We start from the raw sequence: 24704 nt of genomic DNA, 5'->3' as shown, positions 1-24704 counted from the left end.
TATTCCTTTAAGACACAGAAATAAGATAGTGTTTTTGAGTTACGTATTCTCAGTCTATATTATTAAATAAACCTCCCACATTGTTCAGTATTCTTCAACACAACCTGAAAAAACATGGAGAAATTGGTGCACGCATATCAAACATTTTGTTGTGTGTAAAATGTAAATATTCTTGTATGTTTTTCTAGTTTACTGACCATGTAAAACTGTTACTGTAAATACATCTCACAATCACATTTGTAGCTTTCATTTGTTTGTGTATATATGATTAAGATTAGTTCTCAGAATCACCAGCAGGGGGCACAAAAGGCCAACTAGTACAACTGTTGAAGGAGCAGTAGTAGAAGTACCCACATCCTTTACTTAAGTAAAAATACTAATACCGCACAGAAAAAAAAACTCCATTACAAGTTAAAGTCCTGCATTCAAAATCCTACTGAAGTAAGAAGCAAGTAAAAGTAGGAACAGGAAAATGCACTAAATATACTACTTAATGTACTCAAGATGAAAAAAGTCCACTGTGACTGTAACATTATATCATTAGATTATTATTAACTCATGAAAAAAGCTGCTCATTCGACTAATAATAAGTATATTCCTGTCGAGTAATTTAGGCACTTCATATCATGATAACAAAAATATCAGGTGGTAAAGAAACTAAAGTTAAAAAGTACAATATTTTCCTCTGACAAGTTGTGGAGTAAAGGTAACTAGTGCCAACCGAAACCCCCCCAACATGCAAACTACCACACTGGTAAGACAAAAGAAGAAGAGCCAGTTTTCCACTATATGCTGACCATGTAAAACTGTTACTGAAATAGAAATGTCTATATACAGTCTATGGGAAATACTGGGGCACATGTAGAGTACAAGTACCTTCAATTTGTACTTAAAGTACAGTACTCGATTAAATGTTCTTACATATCACCACTGACTATGAGTCCAGCATCTCAGAACTGATGATTGGGGTTATTCATAGGAAAACCAGTACTCACTGTAATTATATAAGATAATAATTCTCCAAGAATTGGTATTAAAAGTATTGAGGAAAACATACAGAGACTAACTATGATTCCTGAAGGCACTACGCCCTGAATTAGAGGTGCAGCAAAAGACAATAGAAAGTCTTTTTGCTTACAAATGATAATATTTCAAGTGGGTGGAAACATGCCCTAAGCTGCCTTAAGTGAGGTTTTAATAAGTATTGCACAAACCAAAGTTTACACCCACTCACCGTTTACCTGGAGAGGAGAGCTTGACTCTGAGTCATGGACAGCAGGTCGATGGGATATCTTCAGCATCAGTCATGTTTCCTGCAGTGTCCTGACTTATGGAGACAATAACATGTATTAACATTAATAAAAGACACAAATTTGGAAATTGGCATATTTATTTTATCTCCAAGAGCTAGCTAGAAGATACCACTCAAATAGTTTTCTTCAAAGCTGAAGCCAGAAGCTAGTTAGCCTAGCTTAGCATAAAGACTGGAAACAGAGGGAAGCAGCTAGCCTGGCTCTGCCCAATGTTTTTAAAAATATATAGCTAGCACCTCTAAAGCTCACTGATAAGCATCTTATACCTTGCCTGAACAAAAACTAGCAACTTCATTTAGACTTAAACAATAACTCACTGAAAAAACTTTGTTTTCAGACTTCAGTTTTGTACAGATGAAACAAAAGAGACATGTTAAATGGGAAACCTAAGAGGTGTGGGAAGGTGGATCTAACTGATATTTTTGGAAACTAACTCATCTAACTCTAGGCAAGGCAAAAAAAAAAAAAGCATTTATTTCTGAAAACCTCACCTCTTCATCATCATTTTAAGCACAATGTGAGAAGAATCTCTGTGATTCTGCTGCTTTTCACATTTGGTAACCCCCCAACATGCAAACTCACACACTGGTGAGAAGTGAGACAAAAGAAGAAGACAGTTAGACCCAGTTTCCCAGTACTATCGGAGGAGGGGGCGACTATTGTTCACTGTCTGCAGGTGGTCTTACAGTTGCAAAGCTGCTGGAGCTTTGCCCTAATGAAGATATCTGAATCAGTCAACTGGAGCATCTCAAAGCACTCGCCGTGATAGATTTGGCATCAGACAAAGGTCTAAGTGTACTTTTAAGAAACATAAAAACGGTTCAGAGGTTTGAAAGGAAAATAATTATTCAATTTGTCCAGCTCGGTGTGTTCCTGCAGTTGTAAATGTTTTAGTATACTGGTTTTATCACTTGATTCTGCTAGTCTTACTTTAGCAGGAAACATCTCACACATCCCAGAGTGACTGTAAAACTCATCCAGTTTTAAGGGCACCTACAATAGCCTTATTATTTTAACTGCCACACAATAACAAAAAGAAAATGTGCAGAAATGTTAATCAATATGCTTTGTCCAAAGAGATTAAAATGAAATGAACCATTCAACAGTAACATTTTTAGTGATTATCACTAAAGATTTGCAATTTCTTACAGGATAAGATCCTGCATATATTTTGTTGCGTTTTGGGTTCCTGGCTTTATACTTTGTTAAACTGACAAAAAGATAAATCAGACTCATAGCTGAGCTGTGCTGAAGAGAAGGATATCATCCACGTGAGGTTAGGACAGTTAAAAGGCTGCATATCAAAAACAAACGTGAATGTAAAAATTAACCAAAGAGTTGCAGGAGGGTCATAGTGTCCAACACCTTCTCCTTAAAATTAGGTTTCATACCAAAGTTTTACTATTTAAGTTGAATGGAAACCATTTTTTTAGGAGACAGGGTTGCAGCGTCAGCAGACAAGAGCGTCAACTCTTCTGAAGGTCAATTAAGTCCCAAAAAAGTGAACATTACACACTTAAGTAGAAAGACTAAGGGAGAGAGTCTGTTCATGTTGACACCCGCAGACCCTGAAACAACAGTCACAAGGGCAAAAACATATGATGGGAGTTCCCAGAAGAGTTTTTGTACGTAACCGCCCCGAGGCTATCACTTAGAGTGATGAACAGAGAGGCTGCTGCTGTGTACGCGTGTGAGGCCCTTGTGGATTTGTGGGTTTATCTCTGTTACAGGGTTGAGATGAATGACAGAAACATGAGACCTCCTGTGCTCCCTGAAAACTTGCCTGAACTTGTTGTCAACAGTCAAAACAGTGAAGAGGTGAAAAGGTCTGAAAAGAGCAAGAGGAGCCACAGCTTTTTGGCAAAACATATCTCCTTCCAGACATAAGTGGATGTTTATGCAAAAAGAGAATCTAAAATGTCCTTGGACTTTTAGTCTTTGTTGTTTGGTCAGTTATTCACAGGAAAAAGGAGCTGATGGCAGTGAGGCCTGTTCCTGAATGCTTAGTCGTAGTTATTAAGGATTTCCTCCTGAATCCACGTCATCTGTATTTAATCCAGTGTCCCTAAAAGTAAAAGTACATACACATAACGTACTTCTGCAAATGTAAGAGTATAAATGTTTGTGATGTGTGTAAGCAGCATTTTGATGTTCACTGTTAAGTCTGTACTTACAATTTAAGTAAATATGACGTAACCTACACTCAGTGGTGGAAAGTAACTCAATACATTTACTCAAGTTCTGTACTTCAGTACAGTTTTGAGTTTTTTGCACTAAAGTGCTTCCATTTTTTGCTATTCTTTCCTTCTACGCCATTACAACTCAGAGGCAAATATTGCACTTTTTACTCCACTGCATTCATTTGATAAAGTTAGTAACTAGTTACTTTTGCAGATTTAGGTTAATAATACAAATATAATCCAGTACATTCTGATGTAATATTATAGATTTAGATAAAACTTTATGGATCCCGAGGGGAGATTCACAAGCTACCCAGCCGATGAACTATATAAAGAAGTTAGATCATGTTTACAAGCTTCAACATTAAAATGACTAACACATTAATATATCAATAAGTATAACCCAAGATATATATTTTTCTGAAATATACCAATGTGCATAATGACTTCTACTTGGTATATTCAGTATATATTAATGCTAATACTTCTGGAAGGAAAAATTAAAATACATAACTTTTACTTGTAACAGTATTTCCACACTGAGGTATTGGTACTTTTACGTTAAGTACAAGATCTTAGTTCTTCTCCCACCTCTGCTCATGCCTGTGCATACACATCTCAGATTGTTCTGGTTTTGCGGTTTCACTGCCACAAGCAAGATTCATATTGATTTCTCTCTTTTACAAAAGACAGCAGACGGCTGTGTGAACTTTGCACTTGATGGCAACTTTTATTTTTTTGCAAATACACTAGAAATTTTTACAAAAGCACTGTAGAAACATCTGTGCAGTGTAAATTATCAAAACTAAAAATGGATATTACTTTGAAATCATTTTGCACCTAACATGACAAGGGGGATTGTCATTTTCAGCAGCAAAACAAATTAGTATATCTTAAGGAAATGTCTGTTAGTGACTTCAGAACATCGAAACGGGGAGATGTGGTTGTTACACCAAAGAGCAAATTAAGGGGGAAAAATAACAACAAAAGATGGTATGGCACTAGTGCTCATCCTTGAAGGAGGGCTTCATTCATCTAGATAGGTTACACAGCATCAATGCTTTACTCACTGCTTTACTGACTTTACTCAGTCATCAAGATAATCAGCCTTCCAGTAAATCTCTCCAGTTTGACAGAAATGGTGCATCTGGTTCCACAAACACAAGATTTTACTCACACAGGTTCTCATACTCATCCAACACAAACACCCGAATCTTAAACCATTCATGAATACTCTTACAGATATAATACAGGGCTCTGACTGGTCCCAGTGTAACATACTGGTCCATCTTTTATACTTTTTCTGGATTTTCAGAGTGAAAAAAAAAGAAATGATGAAGAATTAAAATGAAATGTGCTTGACCTCAAGCTGAATATTACAAAATATGACTAAATCACACTACAGAGAAAGGAAAATACTCCTACACATATGAATCTAACAAAAAAAAAATCACAAATTCAGGAAAAAGAGACACATAAATATTGTATGGCCCCTTACACAACATCCACAATTTATTTTACACAACTCTGTATTGCTTTGTCTTACATTAATACTGAGATTTTTTTCTGCTCACAAAGAGCATTGATTACTTTTGTTTGCTCTTGCACTGAATGAAAAAAGCAATACCCATCAAACTACCATCTGTGAACTTTTTTTTTTTTTTTGCCTTGATGTAAAAAGGCACATAAATGTGTTTACGCACACAAAACACTGTCGCAAATACTTCACATAAGTGGTGGCACAATTAAAAAAAAAAAAAAAAAAAAAGGTAGGCGGTGGTTTTGTGGCACAGCCGTTATCACAGAGGAGAGTAAACATGGCGCTGGGGCAGATCTATGTGGGTTATCTTTGGTCAAGCAGCGACGAGCCAATGGGCTTAAAGGATTGGACTCAAAGGTCAGTGTAGTAGAAGTCAGACAGGTGGAGTGATGGCTCAGGTGTGTGTGTGTGTATGAACAGACGCTGTAAAAAGGGACAGACAGACACACACACACACACACACACACACCACTCTCAGGATTAAGGTTTGCAGGTTCAAGTAAAGATTTTCAAAAGGTGGACGATGATGGACTGTGAGTTTGCACAAGGCAGAAGTTTCTTGCGTGTTGGTGAAATAAAAAGGCCTTTAGTGAACTGAAACACGCTCATTTGCCTTCTGGTAGAGAGTCAGAAATCTGTCTGTTAAATATGAAGCTGGGGCAAGGAGGTGATTAGCTTGGCTTAGCATAAAGACCAGAAATGGGGGGAAACAGCTAGCCTGGCTCTGGTCCCTCTCTCCAGTTTTATGGATGGTTATGCACCAAATTATTTCTTGATATGGACACTTTCTAGTACCAGGAAATACTCCAGCACATAATCACACATAAAACAATGATTTATATTTTTCTCTAGAGCTGCAACTAATGAGTGTTATATTTCAAGATGAATCGATTGATCTATAAAACATTAAAAAAAAAAAAAAAACTGAGATAAATGCCCATGACAACACCAAGTGACGTCATTAAACGTCTTGTTTTATCTGATCCACAGTCCAAAATTCAAAAATATTAAATGTACTGTAATTCAAGACCAAGAAAAGCAGCAAGTTTAAATCATGAAAAATGACTGAAATGAAAAATCCACCAGAAAGCACATAAGCATGTTTCCCAAAGTGCTGAACTTCTGCTTTAAATGACTCCACCACAGTATTACTAAACCCAGAATCAGACTTCTGACACCAGCGTTAGATGGTGATGAAGCAGCTCGCCTTTTGTGTTTATGAAACCTATAATAAACCCCCAATGATACATGTGATATGGTCAGATCATCTGCTAACAGAGGAATGACTGGTTAGTGATAACTTCAACTGCTAATTCCAATAAATGGCAGCAAGCTTTGGGCTTTGTATCTTGTGCTCAGGTGTCAGAGGGTTGGCAACACAGAAAGCCTTCAAGTTTTATGACTTGAAAAAAAAAAAGCTTCTGTGAATCAACCTGAAATCGAATGCGAGCACATTATGGTAAATACCCCATATACAAATACAAGTCCATAGGTTATGGCATTTTTTTAGCAGCAATAACAAATACAAAAGTATATCAAAAAGAAGACACTCCATGTGTTGAGAAGCAAGTAACACAGAGGCAGGGATGTCTGTTGTCCATTTACAACAACATAACCAATACTAGCTAGGAAAAAACCATTGAAATGTACTGAACATATGGACCACCTGCATTGAAATGATCAGGACGAAAAAAAACCCAAAAACATTAACAAATAAAAACCAAAACAACAACGAAAATACACGGGGCACAATTTCCAGGCAAAGTGCAGGGAATTTTCCACGTTGACAGTTTTATGGCCTTAAATTCACTTCCCAGTGACAACCGCCGATGGGGTTTGACGTGTAAGACGAGACAAGTGTGGCGGATAGAGAAATGAAAACACGAAATGTAAGACAAACAGTGATTCAAGTGCTGCGTGTTGTGTTTGCCTGAATGCCTACAGCTCCTTGGCAAACTGAACAACTGCACAGCGGCGAGTGGTGCTCAGGGCTCCCTCAACACCCAATGATTCCACTTTTTTTTTTTTTTTAAATAGTCACGGCACTTGACAGTGTCTTTGACAGATCAGCTGTAAATATATAATAATAATAATAATAATAATAATAGGACCCAAAAAAAACCTGGTAGTCTTGAGTGAGGACTGGTTTTAGCAATCCAAATTGTGCTTTCTCTAATAAGTAACAGTGTAGACGTGCAGGAGCGGTCGACACCAGAGCAAAGTTAGTGTCTTTCAGCACACCTAGGAGGACTGCTTGCTGGATTTGGTCAGAGGTATCTCAACATTTCCCCTTTACATATGTACAATAACGACGAAAAGAGACTTCCAGCTTATTTGAACAATGTATGAACATAAAGAACACGCTGAACCACTGTAAGGCAGAAAGCAGGTTCAAGTCTCCCTTGTAAGTTCTGTGGGTGTGTGTGTGTTGTTTTTCCTTTTTGTTTTGAATGTGAGATGAAGCCTAAAGGTGCAACTTCAATCAAGCTACTCTTGGCATTCCTAACAACTTCACAGCTAGCTACTATCACCTTAACTAACAAGGGCTCTGAAATGTATCTGAAGGTTTCTTTCTTTTTTTTTCTTTTTTTCTTTTTTGAAATAGTGTTCTGGAAAAAAAAATGAGGACAAGTGGGAGGGAGGGGTCAAAATCACGAGTATTTCAGGTGTCACACTTCACTGTGCCTGCATCAAGAAAAATAGTTGCCCATTGTCCATCAAAACAGGACACTGAAGTGTAAGATACAGGTGCACGCACACTTTCACTAACTGATACTTGGAAGTGCAGTATGTGTGAGCACTAATTCATTTTATGAAAAAAGGCAAAATGTTATAAATAGTTTGGCTCAGTCTGTTTTTTCTTCTTTTCTTTTTTTACAAAAAGGATATGCTAAGTTCACTTTTGTTAGCAAAACCATTTTATCCTCGGAGCCCAGGAGCTCAGAGTTTTGTCCTATGGATTCAGTTCACAGGGAAGTTTTTTTTTTTTTTTTTTAAATCTGTTGGTTTGAAGTTTTCTTCTCACGCAAAACTGATGGGAGAAGAAAAGAGCAAGAATACGACTGTAACAACACCCACTGTTGTTCAGGTGAATACTAAACACTCTTTTGAGCCATTATTAGTCTGCAGAGTCCGCGCAGGAGATCATGCATCCGTGTGCAGCAGCGACACCTATGCTACCGTGTTCCCTCAGAAGAATTACGGAAAAAAGGCTTGTCCTGGCCGAGCCCGCCCAGAGTCCCGTCGTCTTTAAAGGGCAGACCGGGACGGAAATGAGGAATAAAGGTGTGGGAGTTTGTTGTGTTGCAGTACAGCAGGCAGTGAGGGCCATGCTCAGCAGGTACAGTAGAGGAGGACAGACAGTCATAAGAGGGCTCAGTGAGAGGAGCAATGTCTTTGTTGACTAAACATTTACTGGGGTTTGTGTCCCACCCCCTTTCCCTATCCTCCCCACCCACCCCCATAATAAGTGAATGCGAGCCCACTGCGTGTGCTAACCCCCACCCGTGGTAATGTAACACCCCTGTGCTGCTCCCTCAGCCCCCTTCCTGAGCTCCACACTTGGGGAGGAGATCCTCAATCAACACTTCTGGGCCTCCACTGGAGACATGGCAATATAGGAGCCATTCCTCATTGGCTGGTTGGCTGGCGTTTCCGACGGCTCGTCCGGTTTGTCGCTGACCTGAGTGTAAGCCGTGTCGTCTTTCGCCGTCTGCACAGGAAGGGTTCGAGGGGACATGTTAGTACAAACCACAGCACTGGCACGACGTTCCAAATATTCTTTTATGCTTAACACTGACATTAAAATGGGAATGAATGTTTTGACTGTAATGTTCACAGTAAACCACAACAACCTACATATGCACCAATTACGACAAAAAGACCACCACAGAAAATGTTAACTTAAATAAGGAAACCAATTACACTGTAAAGCAAGAACTCAAAAAGGAACATAATATTGCATCAAGACAATTAAAAATGAGAATAATCAAAGATGATGGATAACAAATTAAAAAAGGAGAATAGCAAACAAGGCAAAAATTAAGACTTACAGTAAAAGAATGAAAAGCTTCAGTAAAATCAATACGTTTTACTTCATTCTAAAACAGAAAAGGAAAAAAGGGGAGGGTTACAAAAAAATTAAAATTAGAACATGGTTAATACAACACTTCTTCATTGCAATTAAGCAGTAAAAGTCTCTCAATGCTAAGCTAAACTTTAGCTGCATCTCTGTATGGAACAGAATAGTTTGACATTTTTGGGAAATGTGCTTATTCAATTTCTAGAGCTGCTTCCACACACATGCACTGCAGCCGTGAAGTTATCTAGACATTACTGCTGAGCTGTACGTGAGAACGCAAATGTCCGAATCAGCTGGACTGGACATTAAACAGTTTAACCCCCGTCAGCTCTGTTGTGCAAAGTCTGTGTAACAGAGTTAATAAGGCTTCCACCCTGGCTTCTGCACCACCCCTCGCTTAAACCAAATGGAGTATTTTCAGTCAGTGAGAACGTGTCTGACATGGACAATCACCTGTCATCACTGGCAACACTGGTGGAGGGGAAACTCATAGAAATCAGCTTTGTATTAGATGAGAAGATTAATACCACTCTTATGTCTGTGCACTGAAGATGAAGTCTGCCTAAAGGTAACAAAATCCAAATACCAGCATGCCTAATAGCTCACTGATTAACACAGTATAGCTTTTTTTTTTTTTTTTTTTAAATCTGTCCTAAAACAACTAATTTTGGTGCTGGTAGGCAGATTTTGCTCACTCATTATGCTATGCTAAGCTAACTGTCTCCTGTTTATAGCTTCCTATTTAAACAGGCAGGCATGAGAGTGGCATTGATCTTTATCTTAAGCTAATATTTCCCAAAATATCAAACTGTTCCTTTGACATGTGTGCTGCAGGCCTCTCTCTGGACAGTGAATAACCTCAACTACAGTAATTTGAGGACAGCAAGGCCGGGGCTCGTATCAGCAATCCTGCACTGCTATAGATAAGAGGTGAACATGTGCTGTACGTCATACCCAAGACTATTCCAGTTCAGTGCACCTTCAACAGTGCTTATACAGTTTACCGTATAGCTACACTGACCAAAACGGAGCTAAGATGCTTTGTCTCTGAATACAAAGATTCATCAAAGATGCATCGTCTGTTAGAAAACACTCAGCAAGAAAAAAAAAAACACACATAAACACCATTTGATCCAGAATTGTGGGAAACTGCTCATGCTGACTTTGCTAGACAAGAAATCATGCAATGTGTTAGTTAACATGTGCAAAGCCCAGGGGTTAAACCTGCAGCAGCTCTGTGAGGACAATGCAGGAAAATGTTAACCATGCAAAAACCCAGTCAAAACTTTTTAAAACTCTAGCGTTTACTGTGACATATTACTACTAATCTATCGGCACTCTAGGTTCCCATTTACACTGTGAGCTAATGTCAGTGGGTAGTAACACACTTTTGACACCAGTTTAACTGTGGGGATTAATAATAATGCTACAGTTTAGGATTAATAAGACCACAGCAGCAAGGCCAGTTCCTACCTTCTTCTGGCGGTTTCGGCAGAACAGGACAACGAGCACCAGCAGCAAGATGATGCCCATACCCACGATGAGTAAGGGGAAGTTTGACACAAGGGTCACAATTAGGAGCAGTGTCCTCATCTGGGATGCTGAGTCATCGTCAATAGTTGCCGTCTAGGTTCAAGAGATACGACAGTATTGACTTACGGTTCAACTTATCAGAACTGGTTTGTGTCAGTTTGTACTAAGGGTGGGAGGAGGGGGATTCCTCACCTCATTGACGAACATGATGGGGAAAATGGTCTCGTTGATGTGCTTGGTTTTGCTGCAGGGGCAGAAAGAGAGAGAGAGAGAGGGGAGGTTCAGGAAGGACATCTGGCTCAACATGTGGCCAAAATGGGGACAGAATGTGGCAACAGTGAACAGCAAAGTGGGTCAAAGTTCGACAAAGTTCAACTTACGGGAAGCCTGGGACTCTCTTCAGGATGATATTGAGCTGGGCTCGCTTGCAGGCACGAATGGGAACTCCTGTGGTCTAAAAAGAGAAACAAAGACATCAGTTTCAGACAAAGTGGAAAGGTTTAGGTCAATCTCATACAGCTCTTCTCTTCTTCTTTTCTTATACTTCTCACATTAGAAGGAAACTACTGTCCCAACCATTAAAACGTGGCTAGATGACTTGGAGAAGATTCAGTTAGCTTTAAAAAACAACTTCCCTTCATCCCTGGCAACAGATAATCTACATTTACCTGTATAAAGTTTAAAATGATTAAAATCCATATTAAACTGGGTTTGGTTAAAGCGGGATAATTGACTCTTTGTTGCCTTTTTGTTTTTTTTGTTTTTTTTTAAACATACTGAACCTAGAGGAACCTTTCAAAACAAAAACATGCAAAGCTATTACAACCAATCTCAATCAAAACAACTTATTTAGATAAAACCCGTCATAAATCAGCAGATGAAGGTTGAAAACAGATTTACCCACGTGGCTCTAATCTGCTGCTGGGACAAATATTAAATAAATAATAAATAAATAAATATTATCTGTACCGGTTGCAGGTCGAGGTACGTCTCATGCTCTTCCTTGTTGGGGTTGAGCCCATCGATGGCATTGATGTACATGGGGTCCGCTTGATAAAAGTGGGGGAAGGACACCACGATGGGAGCACCTTTATAGAAACGAGTGAGACAAACACATGAATCAGTCAGGGTTTGTCTCCGGAGAGGACTCCAACTAAACAGCAAAAAGATTAAAGAAGAAACGTGAGATAAGATAAAAACTGGCATTTTGTGTCAAACAGATAAAACAGGAACATCAGTGACTGATGCGCTATAGGGCTGCAGATAGCTAAAGAATGTGTGTTTCAGGTTGTATTGGGCCTAAACAGTGATTAGCTGACAAAGCAAAAGCAAGACTGTTTCTTCTGAGACACTAAACATCCTGTTCTTAGCTTTCCCTTGATTAAGAAACCTCACATCTGTTTGAAGCTTATATTAATTAAACTCTTAGTGGAGTTAAATGCTGTGCATTTGAACATATATTATCTTTTAAATTGATTTCAAAAATTAAAAAAGTGAACATTTAGCAGGATGAAGGATACAGGGTGCTTAGTCTCAGTCACCACGTCTTTTACATATATATATATATCTCAACAACTTAACATAGCATGTTATTTTCAGATGACCAAACGTCCTTTCTTGATGAAATGATATGTAAAAATGTCCATCCAAGTTTCCCAAGAGTCAAAAGCGATGCCTTCAGATGTCTTGTTTCACCCAAAAAACCAAAGAGACTCAGTCTGTGGGTAGTTTTTCACCCACTCCCTGGTGTAATTACAGCTGAAATTACCTGCTGTTTTTCAGCCCCTGTCCTCCTGTAATTTTAAGTCCTTTAACATGGACATGGACATGGAAGTTTTTTTTTCCACAGAAATATCTTCTTTCCTTAAAAAATATTGGACTGGACCATCATTATTAATATATGGTACTTTAAGATGAGCTTTGCATTGTTTTTCTGCAGAAGTATTTCACAGACTACATCCTGTAATTTCACAGTTTAAAATCCCATCTGGATATGATGAATGAAATCACAGGAAACATTTTATCCCCCACCTCCCACTGTAATGTTAATCCCCTGTGAATGGGCATTTAGACTGTATATGTTGGAACAAAATTTACACACACACACACACACAAAAATCAATAATAAGTTATTCAACAGCAGAGTGCTGGGGTTACAGTAGCAGATCTTTCCGTGATACTACAATGGCTTCATGTGTCAGGCCCAGTAGAGATTGCCTTATCAGAGCAATCACACTCTACTCAATGACCACCATAAAATACTTCAATAGCCACCACACACATTCAGCACAGTTAATCATTGAACCGTGTATTGAGTAAAAATCTGGCATGCTCAAACAGAGGGAATCAGACTCCAGGGCAGAGGGACGTGGTAGCTGACTGAAAGGACATTTTTGGAGGGGCACAAGAGGGGGATAGAAGGGGTGTGGGGGCTGGTTCGAAGTCATCAAAGGGGGGTGAGTGGGTGGTGGATAACTGGGTCAGGCTCATGGTAACGGGGGGGGGTTATCCTACCTTCTCGACAAACGCTGACTTTAAGCACCCCGGTGCCGAGACAGTCTCCAGCTGGCACACAGAAGCCCTCGTTAGTGGGGTTGTCTTTGGGACTCATGAGGACATCATTAGGGGGTGCAAAGCGGTACGCCTGGATGCCTTTCACCTCCACGTCTTTCACATAGGCTAAATGAATAGACCTGAGGAAAGAAAACAGCTTAGTGCCTGCCTCTGGGAATCATAAACTACTAAAATACTTGAGAAGTCTAAATAAAGACCTCAACAGCTACCAAGAAGAAGGAAGTCGCCGTTATGATCTTTATCTTTAATCGTGTAGGCAGTTAGGACTATACAATAAATGTCATGTGCAAGATGATTACTTCCTGTACAATCGTGCTTTAGAGCCTCCCCAGGTGTGTCCAGGTCAAACTCTTTACTTCCCAACGTGTGTTTTGAGCTCACCACCCAGCCTTCTCAGAAGTTGGAGTAAGTACAACTCATCTGTCTTTATCAGTAGATTTGTGAGCATACTGTGTACAACTCATACGCCATTTCCAGATTTAAACCTCACTGGAAGTTCTGGGCCTCGCCCTGCCAGGATGCTTTGACTGTAAACAAATCTATAAACCACATAAGCACACATACATACCTGCAGAGATCGGCGGCAAAGATGTAGAGCAGCTCGTTCCTGTTTATCAGAGGGTGGAAGACGGCGCCATCTGTACCATTGATCATGTTGCTCTGATTGGAAGACCACCACGACATCTTCCTGTTGATTGTTTAAAGGGAAAAAAAACTTTAGTATTTTCATTTAATCCTACTTTATTCTTCCATTTCAGACTAAGAGTTTATAAGAAAACACTACATTTAAAACACAGTGCTTATAAAATGTTGGGAAAGCAGCATTTCCCAACTTTTCTCGCTTGTGACCTCTTACAAAAAAGCAATGTTTTGTTGGTTAATCAGTGTTTGTTTTATCTGACCAACAGGCCAACACCCAAAGTGATTCAGTTTACTATCCTGTAAGCAACAGAAAAGATTCAGATCCTGATGATAAAGAAGCACATGTTTGGCATTTTTACCTCAAACATGAGTATTTGGTTGTCCTAACAATAGTTGCAGATAAACTTTCTGTCACGTAATCACTGATTTTTTTGGCAGAACTTTTTTTCCATTAATCATCTCATACCCAGATTTATCTTTTGACCCTCTGGAGGGGCCAAAGCCTTAGGTTGGGGTGTATATAAAGTAAATAAAACGTGCTCCACCTCAAACTAACTACAAGAGTAAAATGTTACTTACATGTTGATGAATTAGTATCAACAACATAATATTATAATATAGAATATTTTATCAGTCATGGAGCTATTTTCCCCCAGAATGACTTTTAACTTTTGATTCTTTTAAGAGCATTTAGCTGCTAACACCTCTATATTTCCAGGATTTTTACTTGTAATGGAGTACTATTACACTGTTTTATTGGTACTTTTACTTTAGAAAAGGATCGTAGAACTACACATGCTGGTTTACATTCAAAGTACAAAGTTGCTTCAGTTATCCAAACATTCATTTTGCAATCCTTGCTCTACCTAAAGCCAGGGAGCAAAGGCTTTCTCCTCTGGACTTTCAGACGTAGATTATGCAACAAGGTAAACGTGAATATCATGACTGGAAGGAAATGGTAGCTATGTTGCTGACAAGACACTGTTTACTGTCTTGGGGGAAAAAAAAAAAATCATTCTTTTTCATAGACAGTCGACACTGCCCAATATGAGTCTTTACCTCAGGCCGTTCCACGTGTCGATCTTCCCATAATCCAAGTAGTTCTCCTCCCCGGTGTGGAACACAAACTCTCCTTCATGAGTGCCATTTTTCTGTGGAAAACAACACGGGGTTCAGACAAAGCTGCTGTGACCAACAACTGTTGAGGATACTAGCAGAGAGGCACTGACTCAGAAACAGTGTTTATGCCTGCTGACAAAGGACCATGGGAACTGTGAAAGAAATACGGCTTTGTATCTGTCATTAATATGCCCCTTAGCGTATTATCATCAGAGTCATACACAACAGGGCATTAGTAATTGATTACAGAACATAAAAAAACACGTTGGTGGACATTTTCACAGAAACTGTTTTGATCTCAGAGATCTCACAGTAGTATTTTAGAGGCCAAGTCTAGTTTTGGGCTACAACTTACAACCTTTGTTGATAGAATGTAAAAAAAAATTAGTGGAAAATACTCATTATTGTTTCTGAGAGCACAAGGTGACATCCTCAAATTGCTTATTTTCTCTGACCCAACAATACAAATTCCAAAGATATCCAGTTCACAATTGATATATGACAAAGAGAGGCATCAAATTCTTACATCTAAGAGGCTGGAAGCTGTGGACTTTTTTGGTGTATTTGCTTGAACAATGACTAGAACAATTTATAACTCATCAAAATAGTTGACAATTGTTTTTTAAAACAATCAGTCAATCTGCTGATTGACTGATTGTTTTAGTTCTGGTAAAGTTACCCAAAATGCATCCCTCAGCATCACAGACGCAGACGTTGCTCTATAAACAGGAAGTACAAACATCTTCAATCAGCGTGTGGCCAGTCTCACTTCTTACTTGACACTACCACAGACTTCCTGTTGTCTGTTTTTTTAGTAACCCTTGGTAATCAATACCCAAGAGGTTTCTTGAGGTTTTCATCAAACCTGCCTCTAAAAATCACATTCAGGGACACCAAAGTAAGTGAGTAAAACCTCCCCTGCTTACCTTCCACATCAGCCCAAAATATTCATCCACTTCAGGCTTCATGGAGTGGATCTTTGTGAGGACAGGGTCTTTGAATCCCCACAGAACCTCATGGACAGTGCGGCTCATGAACAGCTCGATGCCCAGGCTGTTCATGTACACAGAGACAATAGTTTTAAGGAAGAAGGAGTAGGAGTTCAGCTCGTTCATCACCGCCTGAGGAAGACAATGACAGTAGAAAAACAAAGTCAGGAAAGATAGGAGACAAAATGTGAGAAAGTGTTCTTGGAAAAGTTCATGATAAACGCTGCATCCAAGTCCACTTGGACTGTTTGTCTTGGCTCTGGTGTGTCAGATGTTCGTGTGGTCAAGAAGTAAAAATGTAAAACTAAGAGGACAATGGCTTGGATTGTGTTACAGGAATGACAGTGTGAGAAAATAGAAGCACTCAAATCTAAAGGACCTGATTAGTTGGCTGCTGTATTTCATAACAGCACAATTTATCCTGCACAGACACCATGTCTTACCACAAATGGGATGTTGACAGTTCGGACGATATCAACAGTGGGGTCACCGGCGGACTTCTCAGGAACAAAGACAAAAGTTTTTGGGTTCAGGGCATAAACCTTGGTGCCGTTCTCCAGGAAAGTTACGTTCTCCCTCGGCCTGTATTCCCTGGTGTGGAAAAGGGCATCGGTCAGTTAGTCCAGATGTCTGCTGTGTTGATTTTTACAAAGCATTAACAAAATGATCTCAAGATGACCCACATGCAATATGGGGACTTTTACTAACATGGTTGATGACCAGTTTCCTTTTTCATCACTATATTACACAAACTTACAGCTACATCATCATCTGTTTGAGTCTACCTGTAAGTATAGGGTCCGATCTGTTGAACAGCTGCCTTCCCGCCTTTCAAGAACACCTCTGGATTGGTCACATTGAAAAAGTAATACTCCATGTAAACAGGTGGAGGTGGATTCTTCCATGATTCAAACACTTGGCTCTTCTCCGTCAAAGTAATTTCCTATCAGCAAAAGAGTAAAAAGCACATTCAGATTGAGAAACAAACAAAAACAAAGAGCGACACCACCCACAGCATTACAGTAAACTATTGAGCTAAGAAAGTAATGGTGTTCGGATTCTCAAATCTTGCACCTTAATGGAGCAATGTTTTATTCACATCTGGGCACTTTCAGAAGCCCTTCACTATTCTGAATGAGTGCCATCTGAGAGCACACATGGCACTTCTCTGCAAGGAGCTGGTGCTGGGCCAAGACCCTGAAACCCAGAGGGAGGCAGAGAAAAGTCCTTCATAGCTGAAAAAACCATCAGGACAGGCAGAAAGTCTTAGCAAAAAACTGCAGCGTCTCTGACCTCAGCAAGCCGAGACAGGAATCTGTCTGTGGGCTACTAGTCAGCCCACACAATCCAGCAATGTGTTGCAATAATAAGACATCGCATCTGTGAAGCGTTAGCCATCAAACTACGGACAAAATGTCCAGTGAGTTTTTATACACAGACTGTACAAGCAAAAGTGACCACAACAATTAGGGGATGGTTTCACTCTGAGAGGTTTCACTGATGTTTTGGCTGTGATCGTGTAGAGTAGTCAGTGGCAACTGTGTGTGACATAAGACTGGCTGACACATGTCTGAACATGACTAATTAGTAACCTTAAACTACACCATCTGACTGTCTAAGAAAACAGAAAAGCTGAAGATGTTTGTTAACATAGAAAATGAGCTAGCCGTTTCCATTTGTGAGGGTATTTTTAAACAGGGGAAAAGAGAAATGGCCTTCTGTGATCTCTCAGAGGCAATTGAGACGTTGAGAAAATATAGCTTATGGTGTGGCTGGTGCTTCCTGTTTGAGTTACGACTTCCGACATACCAAACATATTTTGCTCTACACAATTGTTTGTCGGGTTTTGTTGCAAAATATCCCCTATTCTACTTACAAAAGCCCTTGTTAGATGTCAGAGATGGTTAAACAAACGGAGGAGAAACATAAGATTCAAAGACACTGAGGACGAGAAAAAAGGCTCATTTGGGTATATGATTATGCATTATACTCTTAATACTTCTACTTCTGTTAATATTTAATGTCCAAAAAGTGGAAAAAATGCTTATTATAAGTTCCCAGGGCCCATACTAACATCTTCAGATGTCTTTGTTTCAATAAGCCAAACCCAAAGATATCCAGTTTACAGTGGCACATACCAGAAAAAGCTGAATTTCTGATAATCAAGAATTACCTGCGCTGTGCTCAATTTCAGATTTAACCCAGGAAACCACGCTGAAGCAGTGAACAATCAGTTTTAGTCTGACGTCACAAAACACACTTAAAGAGGAACTAAAAGTATTTAAGGCATGAGATTCTCCTGAGTGTTGATGATTCTGCTTCTTAATTAAAAGTTGAATTGAAAGCAGCATGTGACCACTGTGTGCAGTCACTGCACTATAGGACAAAACATTATGCCAAACCAGCAGAACTCACTTAATTTGTTCCCTTTTAAAAACAAAATGCAAACTCTGTCACTTTTGAAACCGGCTTCTGCCTCGTCTGGCCTTTCCCCTGCAGTGTTAGAGAAACGAACGTGTAACTGTAGTCTGCATGAATCCCTGTGTTTGCCAACCTTGAACAAAGGTCTTTCAAAAGGCCTTCAAAGTTATATGAGAATCATTTATCTCTCGTGAAAAAACCTTGATCTGTCACAAGCAAAAAAAAAAAGAGAATGAGGGACAAAGTAGAGAGGTTTGTCAGTGTGACCAAAATACAGTGTTTGTCATTCACTGGTGGAAAGGCTGAGGTAAACTAAACAATGTAAACTGGGCCTTAGCCAAACAGCTTTAGGCATCGCTCAGGTGTGGAGGGACAAGATCCTGCTCTGAGCTGCAATAGGAAAAAATAAAAAAAACAATACACGAAAAAAAGGGAAATCATCATCTCTGTAAGCCCCTCCTCTGCTGAAGACTTTGCATCGGAGTGTGAAAGACGAATTTTGAGATAAAACATGCTGTGTTTTACCAGCACAGCCTTGTCTCTTGAACGCTTCTTGCTCGATCCTACTACCTTGAAAAGTCTCCACTCCCAAACAGGGCTGAGAGGAGTGGCATGAGGGGGTGTTTTTCTTTTCAGTTTCAGGAGTCAGGATAGGCCAAGACTGGAACAACAAGGCACTATGAGGTTGCTCCCAGGGCAAAAATCGTGTCCCTGAGGCCAAGAAGTCTGTCAAATTCCTTGCGTGACTTTAACTTTGTTTTCCTCCACACCCAGCTCTGCAGACATACAGAGTCTGTGTCCTGGAGGTAGCTTTGACTTGTCCCAAACAACTAGGCTACATCATTATTATAGAGCCACATTCAACATCAGATTAGGTAGATTTTTGGAGTCATTTCAGCATGTCCGGGCCCGCCTAATTCAATGGGAAGGACTGTGGCGAAAGAGGATTAGCTATGCTGTCATTTTGTGTAATCGCCGGCCACATCAGAATTATGTCCCCTGTTGATGAACTTTGACTAACTCTCTTAATTTGGGTCCCCTGGGATGCTGCCGTGATTCAGAATGAGACCCAGACCTAAATTTAACTCCAGGAGGGGGAAACCGTGTCAGTGAGGCAGCTGTTTGTGAGCCTCCAACTTGGACAAATAAGTGTGTCGAGCTTTTTTTTTTTTTTTTTTTTTTTTTTTTTTTGCTGTTGAGCCGTTCCTAGATTCTTCTTCTTAGGAAGGAGGAGAAGCGACTTTGTGAAGGGGCTGAAGAAGCAGAGAGATTTTAAAGTACAGATTACGAGTTGCGCGGAGCATCCAGCACAGTGATTCATGTCAGTAAGAGGAATGTGAAGTATTTTAAAGGGCAGACAGCAGCGCTGGGTCTGCAGGGTGGGATAGGGTGTCAGCTGCCAACACCCCCACCCCGTCAGGCTGGCACTCCATCATTCTACTGTAACAAGGGAAAAAATTATAATTCAGTGCATCCCAAACACTAAGAGCCCACCAGCCCTCATTAATAACAAATGTATTGACGTTTTCTCTTATTTTGATGGACGTGCAAAGCCAAGAATAACATGTAACTGAATGACACTCGAACACTGCCTCGCACTGCGTGTTGAGCTGATTCTGGAGGTGAGGGTGAAAAGAGTGAATGAAGAGGCTGTTTTTGCGCAACAGACAAATGCAAGCCAAGTCTGAAATGTTTAGCCCTGCTGTACTGCATCATGCCTAGATGATTGTTAAATAATTTTTAAAAGGCTGTGTTGATTAACTTACAGAAAATGGGATTCTCAAAACAGAGAAATTGCTGACTGACTAGTGAAGCGGTGAAGAATAAAAATAGACGCGTACTGCAATTTTAAATAAGATGAGCAGGGTTGGACTGCATTTGGAGGATCTGTGCATTTAACAAACAGCAATTATTCAACCCCTGTAATACCTCTTAGATCAGTCCCTTAAAGAGATGCAAGGATGCATCAGTCGCATTAGTGCAGATTTGTCTGGTCTGTACAAGTTAGGTGTTTGATTTTCAGAGGACATGGAAGACCGTCACTCATCCTCCTGCTGCCACACCATGTAAAACTTAGTCCAGACCCTATGCCTGGAAGTCAGGGACTCCCTCACCCAAGCTCCCTTCCCCCATCCATCCAAAACCGGCACACCTCCCCCCTGCCCTCTATACCCACCATGTCCCTGCTGGCTGAGATTTCTACTATTACTACCAGTAACCCTTCCTGGGATGGTCAACCATCAAAAAGTCAGTACATTAAGCCTGGATCTGTAGAAATGTGTCAGTGGGTCATGCGCACAGGACTGGACAGGTTGTGAAAATACTACAGTAACAGCCAGGAGAAGGAACATATCACGCCTTTCCCTCCCATTTTCCACAGCCCCTTCAATTCTGTAAGAAGTCAATTGAATCTTGTGATGACTGGTCAAATCAGGCGAACCCTGTGGATCCGTAGAGGTATGTCAAAGGACACAAAAATGTCATAAAATGGGGTAAGGTCACGATCAACTCACCTCTGAGAGTGACACAATCATTCTTCCCCTTTGTGAGGGGTTACTGGGGATTTCTGGCCTTACAGCGAGGCGTGTACCGGCTCTTTTGTGTAATGTTAAAATGTACACGTTGATTAATCAGCTGTCTCAATGCAAGCTTGTAGGAATAAAACCCATAAAGCTTCACACGAGCAGCCAATCATGTACCGGGACTTACACGCTGCTCAACCTCGGATCATGCGGATTCATGAAGGGGGAAAAGGCTCTGGGTTCATCCCGCAGAATGCAGCAAAACAGAAATGACCACTGAACAGCTAAAAATTAGACAATACACACATAAACACACACTTATATCGAATGATCTTGTGACCCTGCTCGTGTTAGTACCAGTGGGATGCTGAATGCGCATGATTGGCCACTGCAGATGAGACGCTTTTAACGTGTAAAATCTCTCAAGTGTGGACAGATGGAACAAGTGTGAAAGGAGAGAACGAGAGAACAGTGAAATCATTGCCTTTTGTGTGGTTAAAACTGTCCAACTCACCTTTTTTAACCGGCTGTGGATCATTGTTTGGAAGACTTGAGCCACGACCAGGGCTATCCCCACTATCAGGAGGTGAGCGCACACGATGCCGGTGGCGTAAATGGCACAGGATCTCCGAGTCATGATGCCGGGTGGATGTTGATGTCCTCTCGGTCCAAGAAGGGGAAAAAAAACTTCACTGAAGTTTATGTTAACTTCCCCCAAAAAATTAGGCCTAACAAAGATAGCGAAGGGGGAGATGTGTGGTCGGGTCCGGCGTCTCCTGAGCAGCAGCTGGGGGTTTTAAACTTCTGTCACCGTAGTGGGCTTCCCGGTAGAGGCTGGAGAGGGGGGGAAGAAAACGAGTATAAAATAAAATGTTGGCACTTTTCATCCAATACAAAAAAAATCCGAGATAACACTCAAAGAGATTGAGCTGCTGTGTTGTTGCTGAGGCGGTGGTGAAATGAAACAGCAGCTCTCAGCATCGGGACGTAGAAGAAGAGCTGTGTGTGTCCACCTCCTCCCCTTCCTCTACGCATTAATGAACTCGGTCAGGCGAAAAGCGTCGTTTTGGGAGGCTGCATGGGCGGTGGGTGTGTGTAAAAGAGAAAGAAACGGCAGTGATGGTGCTTTCCTTACATGGCTGATGTCACCGTTACTAACAAACATAAGATAAATACACAACTGAGATGAAAGGGGGAAAAAACACAATTATCTTTGTTATTTAATCTTTATACGCGCTTTCACGCAAATTTTTTTTGGCCTCCTGGCGTCGTTTAATAACTTTATCCACCGATGCTTCGCTGGTGTGATGATATTTTAAGTTTCTGGATGTTTGCGTTTGCAATACGACGTGCAACACGACCAGGATTATTGAATGAATTAGCAGCAGCGTGCTCATCCACATGGACGTGCCGGTGGTAGTATGGCCAACCTGGCCGGTGACTTTTTAATGAGCTTACCGGGAGAGTGTATGGATGCAACACGATGAGGGGGAAATGTTTTAACATTTTCACTTTAAACTGTGACATCTCAACACCTCGCCCGCTCCCATCTCTCACGGAAACTGTGCAGACAGCGAAGATCCGTTACCTTTTATAAAGACTCCGTTATCTCGCCTCATCCCGGCTCCTTAAATAAGCTCAGCGTGTATATGAATAATGAGCCATTCAAACGACCAACGATCGGTGACGTGAGCTCTTTGTCCGACCAGCAGAGGCTCTCGTTGGCTACAGCCTCCCGGACCACCGCTCTGGACCACCCCCTCTGCGCGCTGATTGGTGCGACGCAAGTGAGTGCGATGCTGAATTTGATCGACTGATTTCGGGGCGGGGCTCCTATAAAGGGGGAACCGGACGGCCTGATGTTCTGCACACCGACACAAAGTGGATGTACAGCTGCTGCGGCGGAGACCACTGTAACCCCACATAACTGTGTAATGGAAAAAGAGAAAACTGTAGATGATTTATGGTCTGCATTACGGCCAACACAAAGCAAAAATACCGCTAAATATTGACAGACATAAATCATGTGTGCACAAAAGCGTCTGAAATCCTCTCCATAAAGAGATAATATCTCTCTTTAGCTGTCAACAGTGTCAACAGACTATACACAAAAACTCATAACTCTTACTTTTGTAGAGATGACAAGTTTAGCCTCATCTGGTCAAATCACACATATTTTTTGTTAATTTTGGAATTAAATACAACCTTGAAAGAAAACAGACCTTTCTTCAAATGTTAATGCACTGTTAGACCCAGTTTGTACCCATCATGTATTATCATACATAAGAGTCACAGAGGTAACCATCAGTTTTTCTTAAAGTGAATAAACTGCAGATGTTTGAAGGTTAAAAACACGTACTGTTGTTCTGTAGGTATCTCCAGAATCCCCAAAGACTCTCCTAAGCTCTCTGATTCAAAACCATTCAGTCTGCTAAATGATAAAAAATGATTCCGATTGTTTCTGAATTATAAAAAAAGATGGCAGACCATCGGCTACCTGGATGGAAAACCTGCAGGAAGGAGAAACCTTCAGAACAGGGGTTAGTAGGCTACTTTTAAATGTCCTGGGTTTTTCAAACACTGCTTGTTAATCATCTTCTTAAGAAACAGATGCTTATACATTACAGGCACAAACTCTGGCTAATCGCTTTTTAATTTCATGAGAAATTTAAACTGTATTCGTGGCATGTGCAAAAGTTTGGGCAGCCTACTGAGTCAGTATAACTGCTGGAGAGGTTGCATTTACTTCTTTTTACTTCAGAAATCAGCAACAAAATATAATTTGACCAGTGGTGCCAGAAGTTGCATATGACTGTATGTTTGTGTGCTAAACTAACGCTGTTCTATAAACAGGGTGTTGCAGCAACATGGACATGTAGGAGGGATGAGGGGCCTTTTACATGTCCGCACCCAAAGACCCCATAGTCTCACAATATGAAAAAGGTTCCTTATTGGCAAACACATGTTGTAATATATATTATTTCAGTGGTATGGTGTGAATTCTCAGTGTGACATGCAGAGAGAAAAACAGCAATGTCATTAACTTTGCAGCTGTACTTGAAAAAATGCCATTTGTTTCAGCACAGCAAACACAGATCTGTGCTATGCAGCGCTTGCCTGCTGGTTGGATAGTTTTCTCAGAGCTTTGGTCCAGTGAATATTGATTTTTGTGCAAAGCAGTAAGTTCATTTTTCACTATGATTTGGTCCTAGCAGCAGCAGGAACTCTAGTACAGTTCACAATGGTGATGGAAAAGTATGAAATGCAATTTAGATTTCTTTAAATGGGAAATCGGAAATGTGGTAGCATCGAAATCTGATGTTGCAGATTTGCAGGTTCGTAGCTTTTGAAGCCACTTTGAAGCACAGGCCCAGATGACCAGTGGAAAACTGAACTGAATGTCAACCCGTTGCTGATCTAATGCCGCTAATGCAAGTTGTAGATGTTTTACACCTCTAAATGCCATCAGCTTTTCACAACATCAGGCTCATGAATGTGTTACCAGAAATTGGTCGATCAAGTTTTTAAGTCGGAAAAGGTCAAAGGTCACATTTCTCTAGGACTTCTTGATGACTATTGGATTCTGTGGCACTCAAAGCATCTAACTGGTGTAAGGCTGAAACAGGACACCGGGAATTTTCAGCCACCACCGTCCTTATTTACAGACAACACCAGCTGCTTATCTCCAGAGCATGCTTTTTACCCAGAATTCTAGTGGACACGATGCCAGTTCAGATACTAGGTTACTTAATGAGATGAGAAGGGTGGCTAAATCTGTCCCCACTCCCCA

General features: G+C 40.5%; 1 protein-coding gene across 2 annotated transcripts; it reads right to left on the bottom strand.

Annotated features, from left to right (window-relative positions):
- Window positions 1-4198: 4198 nt before the first annotated feature.
- Window positions 4199-21963, bottom strand: scarb2a (scavenger receptor class B, member 2a). Of its 2 annotated transcripts, XM_018667326.2 has the most exons (13): window positions 21429-21963; window positions 16757-16914; window positions 16415-16562; window positions 15909-16103; window positions 14923-15014; window positions 13790-13909; window positions 13162-13340; window positions 11617-11735; window positions 11028-11101; window positions 10840-10891; window positions 10588-10740; window positions 9086-9133; window positions 4199-8745 (listed from the first exon to the last, which is right to left on the bottom strand). In XM_018667326.2, exons 1-13 carry the CDS (start codon window positions 21549-21551, stop codon window positions 8614-8616), a joined length of 1593 nt encoding a protein of 530 aa, XP_018522842.1. In that variant the 5' UTR covers window positions 21552-21963; the 3' UTR covers window positions 4199-8613. The 2 variants fall into 2 exon arrangements, with proteins under 2 accessions (XP_018522842.1, XP_018522917.1); XM_018667401.2 differs by lacking the exon at window positions 9086-9133.
- Between the last annotated feature and the right edge of the window lie 2741 nt (window positions 21964-24704).

Source organism: Lates calcarifer, linkage group LG13, assembly GCF_001640805.2.
Source record: "Lates calcarifer isolate ASB-BC8 linkage group LG13, TLL_Latcal_v3, whole genome shotgun sequence".
Classification (NCBI taxonomy): Eukaryota; Metazoa; Chordata; class Actinopteri; family Centropomidae; genus Lates; species Lates calcarifer.
Note: the sequence above shows the minus strand (reverse complement) of the source record. Positions and strands in the feature narration are given on the sequence as shown.